At 36.7% G+C, this 17,097-nt stretch overlaps 1 protein-coding gene across 4 annotated transcripts in view; it reads left to right on the forward strand.

Moving 5' to 3' along the window:
• cita (citron rho-interacting serine/threonine kinase a) overlaps positions 1-17,097 on the forward strand; it is a 187,500-nt gene that overhangs the window by 41,013 nt on the left and 129,390 nt on the right. For all 4 annotated transcript variants that reach the window (XM_056457208.1, XM_056457210.1, XM_056457209.1 and 1 more), the window contains exon 10: positions 7,316-7,505. In XM_056457208.1, coding sequence (XP_056313183.1) covers positions 7,316-7,505 — 190 coding nt within the window. The remainder of the gene's footprint in view (positions 1-7,315; positions 7,506-17,097) is intronic.

A 17,097-nucleotide genomic window follows, 5' to 3' on the forward strand; every position in this document is an offset into this window, starting at 1 on the left:
AAATAAATGATGCTCTTTTGAATGTACTATTCATCAGAGAAGACTAAAAATTATGTTAAAATTATGCAGTTCTGCATCACTTGAATAAGCGAGAGTTTAAAATGCAGTTATTAAGTAGGGAACAGTTATTTTCAGATTAAATTAATACTCAATTTTACAGTTTTTTTAGTCTTTGATCAAATAAATGTAGGCTTGGTGAGCAGAAGACTTAATTAAAGATGATTTAAAAAATATAATTATATTTTAGACATTTCATTTGTAGTTCGTATTTTTGGATGTCTAATTGGCATAATTGTTTTATACTGTACAAACAATTTTCTAGGTCCTGTGTGACCCGCCAGTTTTGTTCGGATCGCAAGTAACTTTGTTTGAAGAACTGCAATCTTTTGTAGAGGTCTGTGCAGCAGTGAGGTTCTGAATCTGTCCAATCCAGGGGCATTTTCCACATGTTTTTTTCCATCTCAGGAATGTAAGCAGCTGGTAGCAGGAGGATTGTTTAGTTAATAATTTCACTCTTGTTGGTATCGTAGTTTTCTAGAACGTTTGTTGGTTCGGTGTTAATCTTCAAGCTGTGTCGTTTGAGCACTGTGCTGATAGGCTCATGTTAAAATTAGAGTATCAAATATAAAGCGCAAGAGTGTGGAACAGTAGGCAGAGATGCTACTACTAGCCAAGTAGGAAAGAAGAATTTAGCAAGTAGGAAGTTAGAAGAGCATTTAATGCCTCTAATCCTATACGTATACCTGGACCCTTTCAGAAATCAGAAAGAGCTTTATTGCCAGGTATGTTCACACACATGAGGAATTTGTTTTGGTGACAGAGCTTCTACAGTGCAAAATGATAACAGAGACAGGACAAAAAACTGATAATAAATATATTTTAATAGAAGTAGTAAACAAAATATACAGATTAACAAGTGTATGTACTGGTATATTACTATATACAACGTTATATGTGCAGCTGTTATGTGCAAATTGGCATGTAAAGTGTGTTGTTAAATAAGTGCTTTTCAACTTGTTTTCTATTAAAATAAACCGGTTTCACCTCTGAGGCTTTTTCTCTAAGATCAATTATTATCACTTTAGTTTGTGTGATGTTCAGTTTTAGTTCAGCGTCTTCATTAAACTCATTATGATTATCGCTGTCATTAAAATCTGTATTTGTTAACAAGGAGATATGTGAATATACAGTATGTACATATGCATGTGTATGGAGACACCTTCTCTTTATATTACCTGTATCGTACCTATATCATTATTCAGATTAGTGGCACACACACACACACACGCACGCACGCACGCACACACACACACACTCCTCTGGGGGCCAGCATGTGGATTTGTGTGGAATTAGTCAGATTATGCAGTGTGCAGGTGTTCTTACAGAGAGAAGCTTCTCAGATAGTCACACAGCCAAACTATAATGAGATAAAACACACACACACACACACACACACACAGACAGATTTCTTGCTCATACTGCTGAGTTTCCTGCAGGATTCAACCCTTGATCCTCTCATATGAACAACTTAGTCGAAATTAGTGTGATTTAAAGGCCAAACACAAACAGCCAAACCATAATGAGATAATGCGCACGTACACACACGTGGGTAGTTTGGGAAATCATTCATTTATTCATTCATTTTCCTTCAGCTTAGTCCCTTTATCAGTGGTCGCCACAGTGGAATGAACTGCCAACTATTCCAACATATGTTTTAGACAGCGGATGCCCTTCCAGCTGCAACCTAGTACTGGGAAACACCCATACACGCTCATTCACACACACACTCATACACTACAGCCAATTTAGTTCATCAATTCCTCTATAGCACATGTGTTTGGACTGTGGGGGAAACCGGAGCACCCGGAGGAAACCCACGCCAACAAGGGGAGAACATGCAAACTCAAACTAGTGACCTTCAGTGCTAACCACTGAGCCACAGTCGCACCCAGTTTGGGATTTGTCTCCAAGATAAACCATTTACATTTTTTTCTATGATTTTTTTCCAATCGTTGCGGTGTTTATCTATTGTAATGAAGTAAAAACAGGCCTCACAGGTTTGACTTTTAACATTATCTTTGCAGACTATGTAGTGCAGATTGTGATTTAAAGAGATTTTGTGATTTTATTTGGTGTGTTAAAGAGAGTGTCAGGTTTGCATGTTGCTCTTCCAGACAAATATCCAGACAAAGAACAAAAGTGCAACAGAAACCTCTTGTTGCTGTTATTGTTGCTGATATTGCATCACATGCAGGAACGGAAGAATCCTGCACTATTGAACAATAGGGTCTCCATCAAAGAGACCCTTTTTTCATTACTTTCCTCAAGAGGTGTGTGTCATTTGGGACAACCAGAACTACTAATGTTGGAACGTGGCTCATTTTGCTGCGATTATACTGTAAAATGTACCAAAGCTGTGCTCCATCTGGCTATTCTGCACTGATGCATTGTTTGAGATGTTCTCTGATATCTAGGCATGTGGCTTAAGTGGAAATATCTCTAGAAATAGTTTAACATGCTCATTTGTATTCCTAGAAATTGGCGCCAGAGTGAAAGCTCAGTTTTGACCTTATTTGGAAGGGTCATGAATATTAATGAGTCCCCCCTCTTCATTCATTGTTTCTGCTATATCTCTTTTAGGGAAAATCTTGAAACAAATCTATTTTTTAATTTAGATTGCAATTACTATTTCATATTGTAATTCTATTCATTATAATGATTGGTTCTAATTAATGTTGTCACTGTTTTGGAGCACATTAGCTAATAGATATCCTTAAAGCCAGGGGTGCCCAAACGTTTTCTTATAAAGGGCCAAAAGCCAAACTTGATTGAGGGCTGTGGGCCAAAAGTGAATATTCAAAACATATCACGTTAAATTTGCCTAATTTATTTCCTAATATTGTAAAATAGTGCTTAAAATCATATTAACTAATGCAGTATTCAATTCACCTTTATTTGTATAGCGCTTTTACAATGTAGATTGTGTCATACCTGCATACTGCACTATTAAAGAAAAGTTAAAAAGGTATTGATTTAAAGTTTTGGTTGCTATCTTACCAAAATCATTTGACTTAAAATCTGCAGATTCTTTTTTAAACTAAATTCTGTGCAGAAATTGCAAAAACAAAACCTCTGCATTTTCTGTCTGGCCCTGATTAGGACTAACACCTAAAAAAATTCATTTTAATTTCCTGAGACATTTAGCATTGCTCTCATATCTACACACAATACAGTATTTGAATGTTCACACAGGGTGAAAGCATGAATTTAACCCTTGCGCGTGTGGTGCATGCAAGGCTTTTATCACACAAGTTGAGCTTTGAAAATGTGTCTCAAGACCTTGCATTTCATCCATTCCACTGTTATTATAGTTAACAATATGCACTTCAGCGAGTGAGTCATCTGATCTGATTCAGTGATTCAAACAATGTGTGATTCAGATTGATTCTAATGGCTTCTAGAATAGAGCTGTGCTGATTGAGTCTGATGAATAGAGTGGTGTGTTTTTGTGCGTTGCGTTTCTTTCTTTCTTCTCCCAGTGCAGATGCTGATTAATTATTGTCTGTGAATGATGTTGCAGCGCTCAGTTTTTCACACACAATGCACAAGATCACAGCTTTAAAGTGCTTTATTTTTTGTGGCTGCAGATGCACTGATTTTTACACACTCTCAATGCTTTATATTTACTACTAAAAGAATGTAGTCATTATTGAATGAAAGTGGTATTTGCTTAAAGTATATTTGCTTTTAGAAATTATAAAGATGTAGTACTGGTGATTAGTGGACAAACTAAAGCATTAATCGAGTTGTTTGTCATGAAAATACCTTACAGCGTTTAATACAAACTTATTTGTATGATAAAAGCTTGTTACATTATCTACAGGGTGTGTATGTCATAAATATTAAATACAAGAAAAATTCACTGGGTCATCTAAAATGATGATTGTTTTCATTTCAAGTTTAAATTAGCTTTATTTGCATGGCTTAAAGGTGCAGTAGGTGATTGTCTTCAGAAATGTGTTGTTGTGCTGGTTGAAAGTCTCTTCACATTCCAATAGTAATGATTAAAGTAAATGATCTAAATGTGTTTATGTGTGTTTTTTTATTCTGAGTAAGGCAGAAGACTAAAAAACGTTGATTAAAAATTGTCGGGCTGATAATTCCCATAATTCTGATAAGTAGCCCAAACTGTCTCAGCAAATGTAGATTTGTACATCTGCGTACCTGTTCACGCAGATCCGCCAATGCGCGCTCACGCATGCCGCTGTCACATAGACACAAGTGACAGCAGTAAAATCAAATGCTGAATCAAAACTTGCTAATATCCTGAATCAATATTGGAGTTAGTTTTGCTCGCTGGAGGAACGACGACACCATGGCTGAAGTATTTCTGTTAGACGGGTCATGTTCTGTTTTAAAACTCTTTTAGTCACTCAAAGCTGATGTAGATTCTGTTGTTACAGATGGGCTATATACACAGAAGTGTTGTTCAGCCACTGACATCTCCCGTTGAAAGATTGATGTGACTGTTTTCAGTTTCATACAGTCCTTTTACTGCAGCGATAATGTAGATTTATATTTAGTTTAACAACAAAACATAAGTCAATAGCGATATACCGCCTAGCCTGCTTTACTGAGCTGAAGTTGCTTTTATATTCACATTGGGCCATTTCTGAACATTGACACTCTGTGACGCGCTGACTATATTGTTCGGCGCTACTCTGAATATTCACTCTGAAATAGCATGTAAGTGTGGCTTAGTAATAAGTGTAATTCCTGCACGCCACCGGTGACCACCAAGCATACAGTAGTGGGTTTAGGAAAAATCGTGTGAGAGAGTGAGACCAGCGATCCTTGCATGCATGAAATACTGCACATTATTATGAGTTCTGCTGCTACACAACTGAACACGTGCTAGATATAATACTGTTTTTTTATTGGGAATTGTAGTATTGTTAAGTACTAAGTTTTCTAACTGGTGAATGACATGATCTAGTGGGTCTCTGTCATCTTTACTGTGCATGATTCAGGAGGCTTTGGACTGCAGGGGAGGGACTGTGTTTTCAAAGATTTTATGCTAACGGTTAGCATTTAGGCTGATCACCTACTGCACCTTTAAATAAACATGTACATTTATGTTATATACAAAGTAGATAAATACGCAAATAAATAATAACAATAAAAGGAAAAGGAATTATCAAATTCATTCAGTTCAATATGTGTATTAGTGGTGTAACGGATCGCACATCTCACGGTTTGGATCACATTACGTTTTTTTAGTCACTGATTGGACTATTTTTTGGAGTAGGAGACAAATGTCATTTGCTTATCATTTATTACAGAAACAGCCCTGCAAGACACTTTTGGTTTTAACAAACAGAACTTAGCTGTAATTTATTTGAAATAAAAAAAAGAATTATTCAGTGGCATATTTTTGATGGCTGGTTGTCGCCACCTACTGGTTAAATAATGTAAATGCTTATAATGTAATAATGAGCATCGAGTTAAACGCATATGATGGTGATTTAAGTCTTTACCATAAACATCAGTGGTTTTATCTAAACTATAAACTGTTCTCCCAGTAATAATAATAATAATAATAATAATAGTAATAAAATTTTATTTATATAGCGCTTTTCAAGAGCTCCAGGACACTTACAAAGAATGTAACAGAAATAAATAGTATGAACAGACATTGAAAGAAACCGAAATCAACTAGAGACAAATAAACATTAGGTTCATATTAGGTTCACATTAGGTTAACATTAGGTTCACAAAGATACAAGAAGTCAAATATAACAAAATGGAAATACAAAACAAGACCTAGGAGACAAATATGCAGAGTACAGGTTGCTCAAACAAAAGTGGTCAGTTTATCAAATCAGAAGTGTAACATTCAGGAAACAAGTGAGTTTTAAGTAAAGATTTAAATTCGGGGATATTATTAACAGACCGGAGTGAGCGTGGCAGAGAGCTCCAAAGTTTGGGTGCAATAACACTAAATGATCTGCCCCCCCATTGAAGAAGTGCTGAAGTACTTCTGTGTTATTCGACTGTTGTAACTTCATAACTAACTCCATAGGCTAAAGACTGAATCTCTTTCTTGATTTTTGCGTTTTTCAATCACAGATTTGAATGCAGCTATTCGAGGATTAATAAACATTTAAATCAGCATCATTTATAAATTATGTTGCGTGGGTGTTGAGATCCTGATCTTTTAATGATTAATGGTGCAGCGTACACTGAATGCATTAATGCAGGATAAACAAGCAGTGACAGAAAACACCTTTAATAACCTAAGAAACCCACCACATCCCAAATAACCCACCACAACTTTTTCTGTGATCATCATATTTTACAGGAAAGCCTGAATGCTTTCATACATGTGATTTGAATGAACAGAGAGGCGATCTCTCTGTGCGTTTATTACATATTTAGGATTAATCTACAAGTAAAAAAATGTATTAATCTGCTGGTCACTTGTTTTGAACCGTGGGTTGTGATCCGTTACACCCTTGTATGTACATATACAAATATATACATATACATATACAAATACACACACATATATATATATATATATATATATATATATATATATATGTATATATATGTATAAAATATACGTGTGTGTGTGTGTGTACAACAGTCTAAGAACTGATCTTGCTTTAGTGTTGTGTTTGTGGCAGGCTGATCCATATTCGGCTGTTGTTGTGATCATTGTGGAATGTTCACCTAAAATGTGTCGTAATGTTTTTAGAATATTATAATGTCAAAATAAATATATATAGATATAGTTTGATTATTTAGTCTACACAAATCAGTTGTGTACGTGTAAGAATAAGGCAAGGCAAGTGCGTGTGTCAAAACAGCTGTTTGTGTAGATTCGTGTGTGTGTGTGTGTGTGAGAGAGAGAGAGAGAGAGAGAGTTGCATTGGGTTTTGGCTGTGACTCACACTGATTAGCCGAGACTGCTGCAGTAAGAGAGAGCGAGCGAGAAAAAGAGAGAGAGCGCGAGTTATTGCGCTACAGTCTCATCACTGAGACCCCCGTCTCTCTCTCTCTCTTTCACTCTATCTCCCCCTTAATATAAATCTCTCTCGCTCTCTCTCTCGCTCTCTCTCTCTCTCTCTCTCTCTTAATATTCAAAATTCAATCCCTCTCTCTCTTTCTTCCTCGTTCTCTCTCCCTCCATCTCTCTGTCATTCTCCCACAATCTCTCTCTCTCTCCCCCTCATTCTCTCTCTCTTTCTCCTCCAGTCTGTTTTCCTCTGCGAGCCGCTCACACGTTGTTTTCTCCTGTGGTCTCCTCCAGCGCTCCCTCCGTTTGTTCCGTCTCTGCGTTCTGAAGATGACGCCTGTAATTTCGAGGCTCCGGAGCGACCCCCCTGCCCGGCCGCCGCCGCTGCCCAGCCAGAGCACCCTCGCTCAGGCTTCCACGGCCGAGACCTGCCCTTTGTAGGGTGGTGCTTCAGTCGGGCCCTCACAGCACTGGCCAAGTCTGAGTGAGTACACACACACACACACAGATACGCACGCATGCTTGTTTTACTAGTCAAGTCACAGGTGGTCCATTGGTGCGGAGACGGCCGCATCACCACGGCGACTGTCACCAGGCAACATTGTGGCTGAATGTGAGGTATTGCTGCGGTTCTCTTGTGCGGATCGTTTCACGTGCCTGTAAGATGAATGAGTGTGTGTGTGTGTGTGTGTGTGTGTGTGTGCGGATGTTTTTATCTCAGGAGACTCGCGCATCACACAATATCTCACTGATGTGTTGTCATGTGCATGCAGGAGGAACGGGAAACCCTCGTCTGCCGTGTGTGTGTGTGTGTGTGTGTGTGTGTGTGTGTGTGTGTGTGTGTGTGTGTGTGTGTGTGTGAGAGCACAATGAGATCCTCTTCATGTAAACAGTGTGATGTGTTTGCTGAGATGCGGTCTGCGTTTACAGATTGTTGTTGGCGTGGTGTTTATTGATTGGTGAATCTTCCTTAAATCTGTGGTTCATCTGTGAGTCTGAAGCATGAGCCTTTATTTTCTTATTGTTCATTCAGATGTACAATAAAATAAAATATATAATAAAATATAATAATAAAATCCCATAATGCATAAAAACACTATTACTATAATTTATGATTAAAAACGTGTCTAAAAATATTATAATTGCCATATATCATCATGGCCAAATATCCTGCATTTGTAATTTTATCCTAATTAATGAAGCCTAACTCTAAACCTAAAGAATTGGTATTTTATGTTAAAATGTTTTCTATTTGTATTTTATTCATTCATTCATTTTCTTTTCGGCTTAGTCCCTTTATCAATTTGGGGTTGCCACAGTGGAATGAACCGCCAACTTATCCAGCATATGTTTTACGCAGCGCATGCCCTTCCAGCTGCAACCCAACACTGTGAAACATCCATACACACTCACTCCCACTTATACACCATGAGCAATTCGGCTTACCGAATTCACCTGTACCACTTGTGGGGGAAACTGGAGCGAACACTGGGAGGAAACCCTCGCGAACACCGGGAGAACATGCAAACTCCACACAGAAATGCCAACTGACACAGCTGAAGCTTGAACCAGCGACCTTCTTGCTGTGAGGCGAATGTGCCACCCACTGCACCACCGTGACGCCCACATTTATTTTACTGTAATGTTATTTTATTTAATTTTCCTTTAATATATTACTGTATGTATTGTAATTTTATTACATAATTATTTGTTACTTATCACTTTAAAATATACTTAGCTTTCATTGTAATTCCCCCTTCCATATTCTCTTTACTATAATGCTAAAACAATTATCATGACTGTCATTTTCCCCCCCTAATTTTCATTACTATAATTTTTAACATTTGAAGTTTCCTCAAATTCTCATATATTATACATATCAGGTATATTTATCCTCTGTGTCTCATCATTAAGTCTGAGCATTTTTAGCTTCTATAATAAATTTTAAAATTGTCCTCCCAGATTTGTGCATTTTGTATTTCCTTTCAATTTTCCCCAGTAATCATTACTATGTGCATATCTCATTACATAATTATTTAATTGTTACTCATCGTTTTTAAATAATTTAGCTTTCGTTATAAGTTCCCCCTCCCATATTCTCTTTACTATAGTGCTAAAACAATTATCATTACTCTTATTTCTTTTTTCCCAATATTCATTACTATAATGTTTTACTATATAATTTTTCATTGCTTTATTTTTCATTACTATACATTACTATAATTTTTCTCAAATTCTCATGTATTATTAGATATATCATTTATATTTATCATCTGTATCTCATCATAATGTCTAAACATTTTGCTTGTATTATATTAAACAATACCCCTCCCCCAAATTTTACTGTATTATTTTTTTCAGTTTTTCCCAGTAATCATTACTATGTGCGTATCTTATTATTTTATTATTATTAACAATAATTCTTGAATTTATTTGTATGCTATTTTCATTCTTCATTTATTTCCTCATTTTTTTACTTACCATAATGCAAAAACAATTATCATTACTGTAGTTTTTTCATTTAGATCTTTTTGTCATTTTATTTACATTTAAGTTGTTGTTGTTAGGGCTGCATGATATTGAAAAAATCTGACATTGCAATATTTTTTTTATTTTGCAATATATATTGCAATAGGAGTACAGTTTCACCATCTGACTTCATATTTGGAAAGAATTTATAATGTTAGATTGATTGGGATGATTCTGTAGTGGAGTGCATCTCCATAAAATCTAATAAACAATCTTAACAATAAACAATAAACAAACCAATCAACTTTTTGGGCTCACTCCGACACATTTTCATGTGGTCTGTGCTATTTGCAGTGCATTTCTGTATTAGCATGTGTTGTATTAACAATTTATAAATACAATCAATAAAAAGGTCCAATTTAAATAAAGGGGCCTATCATAAACCTGCAATAACGCACAAGACTTGTTTGACGTGACTTGATGCTATTTTCAGACCAGCTCAACCCTAATTTTCACGTTTTGCAAAAATTTGCAAATTCATTTGCGCCACTTTATGACCTCATGGGTGTGCCGGTCTAACATAGAGGTGTGTTAAGGTACATTGTTGGCGTTCTGCTATTTTGAGGAACTGACGTAGACTGCACCATTGACTAACTAAAAGCTGCTCTAAAGTCCAGCAGAGCACATTATTAATTGTGTATGCAGGTCCAAACACTTACACGCTGCTGAATACACACAGGATGTACAGCAATACACAAATATCTTTACAGATGAAAACAATTAAAGGATTAAAATGACCCAGAAATGATGATTTTCTCCATCAATATAAACACCACTGCCTCCATGCCTTCTTCACCTCGGGGAGCTTTTTCAGTTTATTCATGACGATCTGCATCTGTATAATGTGATTATTATTTGCAGTATTATTGATTATCTGCAGATTTATATTTGTTTTAATAAACACAAGTGTAGATTTGTCCACCTGTGGGGTTTTGGAGACGTCTGCATCACCATATGGGGCATCAGAACAGGACGTGTGTTTGGATATATCTCAGTGTTTTGACCACACTTCATTATTATTGTTCATTTATTCCTTTGCTGGAGATTAGAACTAAATTCAGAAATAGTTCTGAGACAAATCTTTGCGCTTAAAGGAAATTAAATACGTGGGCTGATGGATGTGTTCAGTGGAGTGAGTCTCCACCGTTTCCTTACTCCACCAAAGTAAAGGAGTAAAGTAAAGGAGTAAAGTAAAGAGGTAAAGTAAAGAGAAAGTAAAGAGGCTGAATGGAGGAGGCTCGTTCTTTATCCTCGCGCTGCAGATGCTCTGTTTAACTGTTTTCTCACTAGCGAAGCTTCAGTTTTTACACTAACAAAGTCAAACATGTAAACAGCGAATGCAACATGGAGCGACACAACTGACTCTTAAAGGGAATGGGAGATGAGACTCTGGTTTAATGCAGGTTATGCTCAAAACACACCCAGAACTCATTAAGAGAATAAGCGCAACCCTGTTAGACCTATTTTTCCATCTTTAAAATAGCAGAAGTGCATTCGGACACGCCCTTAATGCTTTTACGCCATGAGCTTTAGACTTTGTGCCGTATTCAAGTACAGTAACTGAATGATAATCATAGTTAAGGTCACAGATGGTACAATTTCTTACACCTGAATGTTTTTAAAGTCATTATCCAATCACAAGCATCAAAAACACATGAAAATTATGAATTATAATACAAAGTCCACCATTGCTATATCGATGATGAAACCATATATTGTGCAGCCCTAGTTGTTGTTATCGTAATGCTAAAATATTCTCATTACTATAATGTAGGGGAACAAATCCCATTTAAGTGTATTTATAACAGACTAGCGGTGGTATGATCGTTGCATTGTTTTGAGTGTGTTGTTCATTTCAAATCACTATAACTATTGTTGCTGTGATGGGAATTAATCAAAACATCTAGATTTATTGCTGTGTGTGTGTGTACGTGTGCATATGTGTGTTTGAATTTGTGTGTGTGCATGCTGTCCAGTGATCCCCTGCTTCTATGAATGCGTTGAAGCGTGAGTTTATTGTTGCGTCGCTGTAAGATTCCAGATCAGCCGTCAAAACCATGTGCTTTCCCAAGAGCTGAAGGGGGAAAATACAGATGAAGCTTTATAGCATTCGTCAGAAAGAGAATGAACCCAGAATGCATTTCTATGGTAACCAGGGCGAGTTTCCTTCCCACGCCCCCCCCACCCCTCTCTCCCTCCATCCATTGACAGGCTTATTCTCGCTCTAATCCTGAAATGCGTATTTGTCCAGGCGCATTTGTGTCATATTGCTAACGTCTTCATACAGCACTTCAAGCAGCATGAAATCCGCCAAATGCAACACAAACGGAGGCTGCAGGGGAGCGTGGAATGTTAATGCAGAAGCGCAGCCGCTGATTGGTGGATGGTGCTGCGTTTGAGAGCAAAGCAAACATCTGTAATGAGCGGAGATCATAAACCGCGCTCTGTGTGCTCCGCTAATTTAGCAGGATTCTGAAAAATACAAGCATCGTGGCTGTAGGAGGTGTGTGTTTTTGAAGGCTTGAGTGCTGTCACAGACGTCTGTGTGCGTGTGTGTGTGCAAAAGAAAACCGTAAAACAAATGCATAGGTAAACAGAATACATGAATTACAGTAACATCAGTAACAATCTCATATACATGAAAATTGAAGATGGAGAGGGATAAAAAAATACCAGAAAAATGAATGAATAAAAAAAACAGAGGCAAATGCAAACAGAGAGAAAAGGGGAAAAATAGCCAATGAGCACATATGAATTGATGCATGTGGTATAATAATATACCAAGTATAATAATATAAATAATAAAAATAATGTTGATATATTAGTGGCAGCCAATTTTATATTAAAAATAAAAATATATAGTATAAAAAATAAAGATTTTTTTTTTTCCCCAGTCAAGAAAAACAAAGTCTCATGGTGTGTTTTGCATGCTTTTGTACACTAGTAATTAGTCTGTTTATTCATTAATTTTCCTTCGGCTTAGTCTCAATTTCAGAGGTCACCACAGTGGAATGAACCACCAACTATTCCAGCATATGCTTTACACAGTAGACTGTGTTGGAAACCGGAGCACCCGGAGGAAACCCACGCCAACATGGGGAGAACATGCAAACACCACACAGAAATGACCAAGCCAGGACACAAACCAGAAACCTTCTTGCTGTGAGGCCACAGTGCTAACCACTGAGCCACCGAGCTGTCCCATAATTAGTCATTTGCTAAAGCAAAAACATATATTGTTTCTGTCGCTAACGTTATTAAACAATAGCAACACTGACCTGGACAGATGTGCATGGGTTTAGCTTGCGCACTTTTTTTAACCGAAAAGTTAAGAAAAGACTAAAATATTTATGTTTGCTAGGGTTTGCTTGTTTTAACATCGTATTTAAAATATAAATAATAACTCTTTTGAATTTTTTTGGATGCGGCAAGTTATTTTTTCTTGCCTCAATCCTTAGCGTTTATCCCTGTATAAGTCTGAAATTTCAATCATAATAGTCTTAAAGTTTTAAAGGTGCTGTATGTAAGTTTTTCACTCTTCTAAATCATAAAATACCATAATAATAAAATATGCTACAGGATGAGATTTGTAGTAATGAGTCCAGGCAACGTTTCTCCAATCTTCTATTGTCCAGTTTTGGTGAGCCTGTGTGAATTGTAGCCTCAGTTTCCTGTTCTTAGCTGACAGGAGCGGCACCCGGTGTGGTCTTCTGCTGCTGTAGCCCATCCGCCTCAAGGTTGGACGTGTTGTGTGTTCAGAGATGCTCTTCTGCAGACCTCGGTTGTAACGAGTGCTTATTTGAGTTACTGTTGCCTTTCTATCAGCTGGAACCAGTCTGGCCATTCTCCTCTGACCTCTGGCATCAACAAGGCATTTGGGCCCACAGAACTGCCGCTCGCTGGATATTTCCTCTTTGTCAGACCATTCTCTGTAAACCCTAGAGATGGTTGTGCGTGAAAATCCCAGTAGATCAGCAGTTTCTGAAATACTCAGACCAGCCCGTCTGGCACCAACAACCATGCCACGTTGAAAGTCCCTTAAATCCCCTTTCTTCCCCATTCTGATGCTCACTTTGAACTGCAGCAGATCGTCTTGACCATGTCTACAAGCCTAAATGCATTGACCTGCTGCTATTTGATTGGGTGCGTTACCGAGCAGTTGGACAGGTGTACCTAATAAAGTGGCCAGTGAGTTTATATTTGCACTATATAAATAGATTTTTCAAACTTCTGTAATGTAGTAATATCGTGCACCTTTTGTAAAGCTGCTTTGGATTGTTAATCATTGTGAAATGCGCTATAAAAAATAAACCTTTAATGAACTGAACATCTTCAAAATGCTATATGACATTTTTAAATTGTTCTAACTAAGAAATGTCTCATTTCTGGGATAAGAAAGCATCACTACAGCATCTGAATGTCTTGTCGTACTGTTACTGCATGACACAAATCAGACATTTTAGCAATCCAAACAAACAAGAAGTATTAACATGCGTATCCTCACCGCTTTTGCTCCACAAATATAATTTCATCAACCTGAAAACACCAAGAACAATCAGGAAAAGAAAAGCACTTTGAGTTTCTACTTTGCTGTTTTATTGCCTTGTGTACATGGATTGATTGCATTTTGTCTTATTTGAGCATCCGACTAAAATCATGACAGATTTTTGGACAGGAAAATCAGCATGTCCATCTGTTTGGCTTCAGAGATGCGAGTTTACATGTGCAAACATTGCCTGTTGTGCTGAAACTATACAAAGAGAAAAAAAAAGCCACAATTATTTTTCCTCCTCTTATTTTTATCTATCTCCCAAGTGATGTTTACCAGAGCAAGCACATTTTCCTGTAATATATCTTTCCTATTATATGTTTTGTTTCTGGAGAAAGATTGAAAGCTCTATAAGATTGTCAATAACAAAAGCAGTTTTTAATTAAACAAAATAGGTCAATATTATAAGGAATTGTATTATTTTAAGGTCAATATTATTAAGAATTGTATTATTTTAAAGTCAATATTATTAAGTAAAGATTTTTTGGGATTGTCTACTGAATAAACCACTGGTGTCTAACGATTTGGCTAATTAATCTTATTAACCTAGTTAACCCAATTAACCTAGTTAAGCCTTTAAATGTCACTTTAAGCTGAATACTAGTATTTTGAAAAGTATCTAGTCAAATATAATGTGCTGCCATTGTGAAACAGACAAAACAAATTAGGCTTAACAGCACTTGGGAACTCTGTGAACAGAATAAAAATTTCACATGAGGATAATTCATAATTTCATCTCCGACTGCAGATTTCAATATATTAATTACAGTGATTATAATCCAGATGTAAGCTGGAGTCTCTGTATATCTGTAAATGTCAACACCACCGCCAGTGTTTGTTATCATGACATCTAATTAACTCCTGAAACAAAGTCAAATGCTGCACTGTTACCCTCATGGTATAGACAGCAGCGGCTACTGCATACACTTTGGTCGAGTTTAACATTTTACCCTATAGTGTGGTAAAAGCGCATTAATGATCTGATATGTCATGCTGAAGTATCTCTGGAGAGATGCAGTGTTTTGGCTCCAGTAATTGGAGTGTTTCCTGTAGGCTCTGCTATAATAATGACCGCCGTGTGTAGGTGTTTTCCTCTTTTTCTCTGTGACTCACACTTCGTCTGGCTGACTGTAGAGATGCATGGCTGCTCAGAGCATCCAAAGGCCAAAGCAAAGACTGTTGTTTGTCAGGAAATTAATAGTTTGGCCAATAATGAGAACGTGTCGTCATATTTCAAGACAGAAAAAGTCACCTGTTTGAATTGACATGACGCAAATACGTACAAAAATAATCCTATAAAACCATTTCTGGAGAATGTTTGAATTTACCTGTACGTTAACAGTCTTCAGAAACTTGGTTTTGACCATATTTGGAATGGTCATGAATATTAATGAGTTAGGTGTTTTTCTCTTCTCTCCTCTACTCTGTTGTGTTTTGAGCTGTTTTTTCTTTTACACTTATGCATTTTGTGCCTTATTGTATCTGAATGGTGCTATGTAAATACATTTGACTTTTGATATATTTTAGGATAAACTTTTAATTCATTTAATTTAAATCATACTCTGATATCTACATAATAGATATGTGGCTTAGACATGAGCCAGCTCACCATACCGTTAATTAAAAGCTCGTCCAGAAAGATGCATCACTAAATGTGAGAGAATAAAGACACGTTCTCATTGGCCGAACTGTTCATTTACTGACAACAACAGTCTTTGCATTGGCCTTTGAATGCTCTGAGCAGACCAATCCAAACTAGCTCATTAATATTCATGACCATCCCAAATATGGTCAAAACCAAACTTTCATTCTAGGGGTCAAATCAGCATATAAAACCATTTCTGAAAGATGTTTTACTTGCCTAAGCTACATATCGTCAAGTTCAATTGAATCAGTGTCACCTTTCAATAGTCTTTTTAGATGTAATATTCACATGTATGAAATGCTCACATTAATGTAAATGTCTATCTATATCTGTGGTGTCCAAAATTTTTCGTATGAAGGGTCAAAAAGCAAACTTAATTGAGGGTGGTGGGCCGAAGGTAAATACACCAAACTGTATTGCGTTAAAGTGGCCATGGGTAACTTCTTTATTTATGCAATATTCTAAAAACAAATATCTTGAAACGTTGCTTTATATTAACTAATACAGTATATAGTTTATATACAGTATAAAAACAGTCCCATTTATAACAGAATGGAGTTCAGTGGAGGACTTGTTTTTGCCTTGGTTTCCTAGTAGGGTTGGGTGATTAATCGAAGTCGGCATTCAGAACTTATAATCGATCAAATTTTTCCAGGTCTTTTTATTCAATTATTTTTCCTACCGTGTGTGGAGTCACGTGACCCCGCTTTGTTGAGGCTAATTTATTGTGTTATGATTTATACTTATAAGATTTTTCTGATTTTACACTTCTGCCGAGTGCACGTGTATGGTCCGGTGCAGCCTTTGCATACTCTCAAAAAAAAAAAGTACAAAAAATTGTAAATACACGTCACAATGATGCGTAGCGCAAGCTTTGTTATTTGACGGCTTGGTACCAGTGATGAGGGTGGGTGGCGTGGAGAGCTGCATTTAAAGCAATGTGTGTTTTAATTTCAGTTGATGTTCAATAAAGAACCATAGATAGTAGTGTGTGTTTACGTCAATGATTTTAAAATCAGGTAATGCACCCTTCATTCAAAAATCACATGTAAAATGTGAGCATATTTACTGTGCAAACCTTTCAGTGAAATATGAGGGCAAAAACATAATTAAAATAATCGTTTATTTATTGTAATCGAGTTAAAATGTTCAATGGGATATGCACCCTTAAATGTGGGAGAATGACGACACATTATTATTGGCCAAACTATCCGTTTACTGACAACCAACAGTCTTCGCATTGGCCTTTGACTGCTCTGAGCAGGCAAATCAGCAATATGTCTCTACCAGACCAAGCTAGCTCATTAATATTCATGACTATTCAAAATATGGTAAAAACCAAACTTTTCATTC

Source organism: Danio aesculapii, chromosome 5, assembly GCF_903798145.1.
Source record: "Danio aesculapii chromosome 5, fDanAes4.1, whole genome shotgun sequence".
Taxonomy (NCBI): Eukaryota; Metazoa; Chordata; class Actinopteri; order Cypriniformes; family Danionidae; genus Danio; species Danio aesculapii.